Genomic DNA, 7221 nt, shown 5'->3' with positions numbered 1-7221 from the left:
GGTCCATCAGTTAGTGCTATCAGTGGAGTTAATGTACAGACTAGTGAGATGGTCCATCAGTTAGTGCTATCAGTGGAGTTAATGTACAGACTAGTGAGATGGTCCATCAGTTAGTGCTATCAGTGGAGTTAATGTACAGACTAGCGAGCTGCCCTTCAGTTAGTGCTATCAGTGGACTTAATGTACAGACCGGCGAGATAGCCCATCAGTTAACGCTGTCAGTGGAGTTAATGTACAGACCAGCGAGCAGCCCTTCAGTTAGTGCTATCAGCACACTGACATTGACGAGACCGGACAGGAAGTGACATCACAGTGAGAAAGACACAGTGAGATTTGGTACGCCCGTCCCCTGGGTGCTGTTGGGACAGCCGGTATTGGCAGGGTCTGGATTTACTGCCAGGCTGTGGGGCTGACCCACTGACAAACCGCCTCACCAGGACAGGTCACCCAGCCGTCCGGGGATAGCGAGACAGTTACCCCGTCCCGGGCCTCTCCCGGTACTTTAGGCTGCGAACACTTCTGTGGATTTCCACGGACATTTCAGGACCAGGTTTGTGTTCTCCCGAGTCTTTTTTCCAATAGTTACGGTACTCCCACTTGTAATTCAAACTCACACTAGAGTTAAGACACCCCCCCCCCCCCTTCTCCCAGCGGACACTCTCAGTAACTCTGAGGGACGCGGAAGAAGCCATCCTCCCTTCACAAGCTCACAAATCGCCCGTTTCAATGGAGGCGATGGAAGGGGCACAGCTCGTGAGGACGCTGGGGCTCCTGATCACGCCGATTACATCAGAACCAGTATCCGACCATTCAGACTTCTGTCCCCCAATCACAGGGGAGGGAAGTACTCCAGGGCGGAGCGTTATCGACTTTTTAAAAACACAAAACGCAGATTAGGCCACGCCGCGTGCCTGTGTTTGCTCTGTACAATCCGTTTGTGTTTTATTATCGTTAATGACATTCAGAGACGAAGCGTACAAGGGGCACACAGTGCAATCGCCGAAAAGATAATTTTCTTTTCCGCTCCATTTTCAAAGGCCTCTGTCTGGCCATCGTCTCTGCATTCTGCTGGTGTTGTCAGACATTCAACACAAATAAAACAACCACAGATAATCCATACAACAACAACAACCGAATAAAAAATGAAGGAATCGGAAACACGACTCACTACCGTCGTGTCTCAGGTTGTCCAGTGCTCAAATAAGTTACGAGTGCATTTCCAGAGACTTTGAAGTGAAAGGTGCCAAAAATCGCCTCGTTCCTCTCCAGAGACCGCTAAAAACAATACAACAACAAACAAAAAAAATCCCACCCAAGCAAAATCATTCACACACAACACATCAGGCCTCAAGACCCTTTGTGAATTTCCCCCAAAATGTTAGTCTGTATTAGAGAACACAAAGATGACATCTTTTTTTTTTTTCAAGTAATAACGGAGGCTGTCGCGCAGGGCAGCTCCCGGGGCTGGAGAAAGACGAGATTCCGGGACGTTCCGCGGGAGGAGACCCGGTCCCCGGTCCCCGGTCCCGGCTTCCCCGCTACACGGACCCGAACTCGGCCATCCAGGACTCGTACTTCTCCAGGTCGGCGGCGGAGACGGACTTGGAGATCTTGGTGAGCGTGAGCTCGAAGTCCTCCATGGTGACGGGCATCTGCAGCTCTTCCTTGGACAGCGCCCGGATCTCCTCCGGACTCAGGCCCTGGATGCGCCGCCTCATCGCCATCATGGAGGCGTCCCTGCGCACAGAGGGGGGGTCAGTCTGCTGCTATAGCAACCAACACCTAGACAGCAGGAATCTGAACACGGCCGGTAACCTGGTGGCTAAGGTACATGACTGGGACACGACTAATTTGAAGTTGTGGATGTCTCGTTATGGTACGTACAGCCTTGGCCTGTCTACCTTGTGTACTAGACTTATGTTCATGGCTTTACAACCGATCGTATGTGAAGTGCACCTTATCTGGTGTGTTTGGTTGTTTGTTTGTTCTATGATCTTGATATGGCCTGTTTTGTATGTGGCTTTGGATAAAAGAGTCTGCTAAATAAAATGCAATGTAATGGGACCTGGGAGATGGAGGTTCAAGTCCTGGTGTAGCCATGATAAGATCCGCGATAAGATCAGCTGTTCGGCCCTTTAACTCCAGTCCTGGAGGGCCGCAGTGTCTGCAGGTTTAACTCCAGTACTGGAGGGCCGCAGTGTCTGCAGGTTTAACTCCAGTCCTGGAGGGCCGCAGTGTCTGCAGGTTTAACTCCAGTCCTGGAGGGCCGCAGTGTCTGCAGGTTTAACTCCAGTCCTGGAGAACCGCAGTGTCTGCAGGTTTAACTCCAGTCCTGGAGAACCGCAGTGTCTGCAGGTTTAACTCCAGTCCTGGAGGGCCGCAGTGTCTGCAGGTTTAACTCCAGTCCTGGAGGGCTGCAGTGTCTGCAGGTTTAACTCCAGTCCTGGAGGGCCGCAGTGTCTGCAGGTTTAACTCCAGTCCTGGAGGGCCGGTGTGTCTGCAGGTTTAACTCCAGTCCTGGAGGGCCGGTGTGTATGCAGGATTTTGTTGCCACCAGTTACTCTGACTCAATCAGCTAATTAGCCAAATGCACCATGACCGATTCACTTGTGAATTAGAACATTTATCAGCTGTTGTTTATATCACGGAATATGGCTATGAATGACAGATCATGTAATCGAGTGCGCTAATTAAATAATTAAGAGCAAAAGTCGGTCTGAAATCCAGAAGAATATACGGCCCACCTCGCCCATCCCTGACTTAAGCACGGAAACTAGAATCCTGCTTTTCACGCGGTGGTCCTTCAGGACTGGAGTCTGACACTTCTGGTCTATGCCAATTGGCTAGAGCAAACAGGAAGAGCATCTGCAGGAATTTAGCATAACGGCTATCAAACAGCCACGGCTCAACACGGCTAAGCTGAAGAAACAGTCACAGCTGCTACGATGGGGGGAAAAAAAACAAAAAAAACACGGTTGAGTGAAAAGGTGATTTTGTGAAGTCTTCCACTGAACGTGTCACATATCCGGCTAATCAGCGGACAGCTGTCCACTTTATTCCCGGGACGTTCGGTAAAATCCGGATAATCTGCTGGCACACTCCACAGACACGGCTACTGCTTTTCACCAAGCTCACCTGACCCGGAGAAACCCTCTTTTGTGACGAGCCTTTGTCTTCAGGTTTGAAAACACGTTTGGAAATGTGCAAAGATTCCACGTGGACTTATTTCACACTGCTTGTCAAAATCAAATGGGAATCTAACCGGAATATTCCCCAGCATCTTGGAATCCGTGAGTGTCAGTTGGGATACAGCTATCAAGTGCACACAGCACATACACATATAGCACATATAGTACATATAGTTTGGTTAAACCAAACTATCATCATTCCATCATCTCTCTGTTGTGGTGATTTACTATTGAGAACATGAATGGCTACATTTGTTTCATTAGAATTGTGACACTGAGAATCACCACTGATATTCAGTCCGGCGCATGTCAGTACATGTTAGGGATTAGAAGTGTTGAAAAAACAACATACAAACTGGTACTAACTTTTGTCATACACTAGACCGCAGTGGGGTTGTCATCAGTCCCATATTAGCTGAGACATTCCGTATTTTAGCCCAAAACCGTTTGTCTCATATAGAACAACCTTTGCCTTTGTGTTAACTGATTTGGTGAATAATTTGTCATGTTCACATTGCGGTATGCTCACAGACTACATGACGCGGCTTCAAAAGCAACCCGCCACCGCGCCCTGACCACAGTAAAGAATGTGGTCGCCTTCACGTGCATCACCTCACTGTGTTCGAGCAAAGGAACATTTCCGATTCTACCCCACAGCCCAGCCGATCACCAATTTAGAAAAATGTCTCTCGGCGATACGCTCTCTGGTTTCTGGTTCAATTCGACGGGTGCAAAATTGGCAAACAATCAAAGGTGTTTGCGTACCCGGGGTCCCTGTGTAAACGAGACACGCGTGGAGACGGACAGTTTTCAGTTCGCGAAATTATCTAGCGCCGCGGAAATGACAAGCAGCCGCTGCGAGACTGACGGGCTACCGCTAACTAATCAGAGTCGGTGAACTTCACGCTCCTCCGCCGCAACGAGTCGGCCAATTGCGCAGACAAACAAAGCTCCCGAAACTCATTCGAAATCAATGAGCTAAGCGGGATGAATGCTTAATTACAGCCGGATGAAAAAGAGCGCCGTTGCTGCCACAGGAGTGAAATGAACCGTGGTTTCCCAACCGAAAAAAAGTTTTAAAAGGATTTCAGAAAGTCGTTTCATCTCCACTCGGGGTTTCTGTTAAGACAACAAAACACCCGGGGACTAGCAATGTGGGGCAGAAACATTCTCTGTTTCGGTATTACTGAATATCACAGCAATGATTGACTGTACCATGTCGCATGTCGCCTTCTGACTGGAATGGCTATGGATTCCTAAATAGAGCTGTCGAGTTTATGAATTTGATCAGCTCTCAGCTAAAAAAAGATCTATCTTGAGCTAAGTTTTTCTTTTTGCACTTGTGAGAAATGGTTCGCGAAAGCTGATGTAACTTCATTACAAGCGACGTCCTCAGTGATGGCTTCTTGTGCACAGACGGCGAATAGTCTATTTACGGCTTCTAAAAGGGCCGCAGTGTCCGAGGGGCAACAAATCAAACTTAAAAGACGGAGACAGATTAAAGAACTTCTCGGTTCAGTAAACGTAACACAGGCCAAGGCGATTGTTCTTGTCTTTGCGTCGTCAGCGCAGGGACTCTGTCTGTTTTGGGTAGTCGCCATGGTTAATGTGAAACTGCACCTCTCGGGTATGTACACACACACACACACAGAATATCACGCCTGTGCAGGGGGTTGGGGTTGTTGCTGGCAAGCCCAGAGGTGGAAAAAGTAAAAAAAAAAATTGTATGGTGTAAGAAACACATGGTCAAACCTTCAATTATTATTTTATTTTAATTTTTTAAATTTATTATTCTGACCTGTGAACTTTCCACCTGTCAAGGCTCATAACCCTACGACATTATGAACACGATCAGGGTGATATTAATGTTTTCCCAGCTTCACCGCTGAACTGTGATCTTGTGTAGGCTGGGATCCAATCAGACCCGGCGATTCAAGTCAACACGATCACTGGCAAATGACATAAGCCTTGCTAGAATCAATCAGATTGCAGGACACCAGTCAAGGGAACTAACTGCTATTTTCAAACGCTCTCGAGCTGGGATCTCAAACTCAGATCCTGGAGAGCCGCTGTCTCCACTGGCTTTGGATGCGTTCCTGCGCTTAAGTGCTTCATTTAAGTCACAAAAGAGTGTACACAGTGTTTCCATGATCTAAACTGCCTGCTTTTTGAAATCACAGAAACCAGCAGAGACTACAGCCCAGAGGTGGGCAACGAGGGCCTTATCTGTTTCTGGTTTTCATGCCAACTGCTGGTCTTAATTACTTAATTGGTTCTAACATTTATGTCATCATCTGACATTTTAGCTACATTCCTTGATGAAGGCATTAATGCCAGTCAAAGACTGTTCTTGTGTCCCTGTATGATATGGTTTTACTGAGGGATCTAGTGTTGGTGTATACGGCCAATTAGCTCATTTAGCCAGAGTAATTGGTGGAAACAAAAACCTGCATACACACCGGCCCTCCAGGACCGGAATTGCCCACCCATGCCACAGCCTTTCCGGCCTGGAGTTTAGGACCCCCGCCCTGGAGGAAGGATCTCAAACTCCAGGTGTGGAAGGATACGTTTCTCAGACATCCGATGGTTAGCGGGGTCACTGGTTCACTGGAGCCTGAACTGGGTGCTGGTTCAGCAGAAAGGAACGGAAGGCCGTTGAGCTCCAGGGCTGGAGTGCTACAGACCTGCAGACGTTGGTGATGTCCGCCCCGGAGTATCCCTGGATCTTCTCGGCGATGAGAGCCAGGTCCACGTCGGGCGCCACGTCCACCTCCCGCAGGTTAATCCTCAGCAGCTCCGCGCGGCCCTGGGCTGTGGAGCGGGGCGACAGGGCCATGAGATTTGGGCAGGGTCCAGAGTTTACTCAGCGCAGTAATCCAGCTAATTATCAGACCTTTATCTTTATCCTTGCGTTATTATTATTAGTCCTTAGTCCTTATCTTTGTTGTACTCTTAGCACTTGAGACTGTACTTCCCTCTAGGGTCTTTCAGCACACTTGTTCCTGGTTCTGGTTATGCACTTTGTAGTGCATTGCTCTGGATAAGAGCATATGCCAAATGGCAATAATGTAATCTCTTACAGTAATCAGTAACGCTGCTTTGGGAATGGAGGTGACTGCTGGAGGGGGTTAGAGAGCAGTGTGGAAGGTCAGTGCTGTAGGGGGTTAGAGAGCAGTGTGGAAGGTCAGTGCTGTAGGGGGTTAGAGAGCAGTGTGGAAGGTCAGTGCTGTAGGGGGTTAGAGAGCAGTGTGGAAGGTCAGTGCTGTAGGTGGTTAGAGAGCAGTGTGGAAGGTCAGTGCTGTAGGGGGTTAGAGAGCAGTGTGGAAGGTCAGTGCTGTAGGGGGTTAGAGAGCAGTGTGGAAGGTCAGTGCTGTAGGGGGAGAGCAGTGTGGTGTGGAAGGTCAGTGCTGTAGGGGGTTAGAGAGCAGTGTGGAAGGTCAGTGCTGTAGGGGGTTAGAGAGCAGTGTGGAAGGTCAGTGCTGTAGGGGGTTAGAGAGCAGTGTGGAAGGTCAGTGCTGTAGGGGGTTAGAGAGCAGTGTGGTGTGGAAGGTCAGTGCTGTAGGGGGTTAGAGAGCAGTGTGGAAGGTCAGTGCTGTAGGGGGTTAGAGAGCAGTGTGGAAGGTCAGTGCTGTAGGGTTAGAGAGCAGTGTGGAAGGTCAGTGCTGTAGGGGGTTAGAGAGCAGTGTGGAAGGTCAGTGCTGTAGGGTTAGAGAGCAGTGTGGAAGGTCAGTGCTGTAGGGGGTTAGAGAGCAGTGTGGAAGGTCAGTGATGTAGGGTGAGAGAGCAGTGTGGAAGGTCAGTGCTGTAGGGGGTTAGAGAGCAGTGTGGAAGGTCAGTGCTGTAGGGGGTTAGAGAGCAGTGTGGAAGGTCAGTGCTGTAGGGGGTTAGAGAGCAGTGTGGAAGGTCAGTGCTGTAGGGGGTTAGAGAGCAGTGTGGAAGGTCAGTGCTGTAGGGGGTTAGAGAGCAGTGTGGTGTGGAAGGTCAGTGCTGTAGGGGGTTAGAGAGCAGTGTGGAAGGTCAGTGCTGTAGGGGG

The 7221-nt window shown here is 49.3% G+C and overlaps 1 protein-coding gene across 1 annotated transcript in view; it reads right to left on the bottom strand.

Moving 5' to 3' along the window:
* Positions 1-916: 916 nt before the first annotated feature.
* The window catches only part of katnal1 (katanin p60 subunit A-like 1), a 21794-nt gene continuing 15489 nt past the window's right edge, over positions 917-7221 (bottom strand). The window contains exons 10-11 of the mRNA XM_061249069.1: positions 5873-5999; positions 917-1737 (exon numbers count right to left, since the gene is read on the bottom strand). Of these exons, the coding sequence (XP_061105053.1) occupies positions 1539-1737; positions 5873-5999 (326 nt within the window). The 3' untranslated portion in view covers positions 917-1538. The remainder of the gene's footprint in view (positions 1738-5872; positions 6000-7221) is intronic.

This window comes from Conger conger, chromosome 7 (assembly GCF_963514075.1).
Source record: "Conger conger chromosome 7, fConCon1.1, whole genome shotgun sequence".
Classification (NCBI taxonomy): Eukaryota; Metazoa; Chordata; class Actinopteri; order Anguilliformes; family Congridae; genus Conger; species Conger conger.
This window is presented reverse-complemented; position numbering and strand designations above follow the sequence as displayed.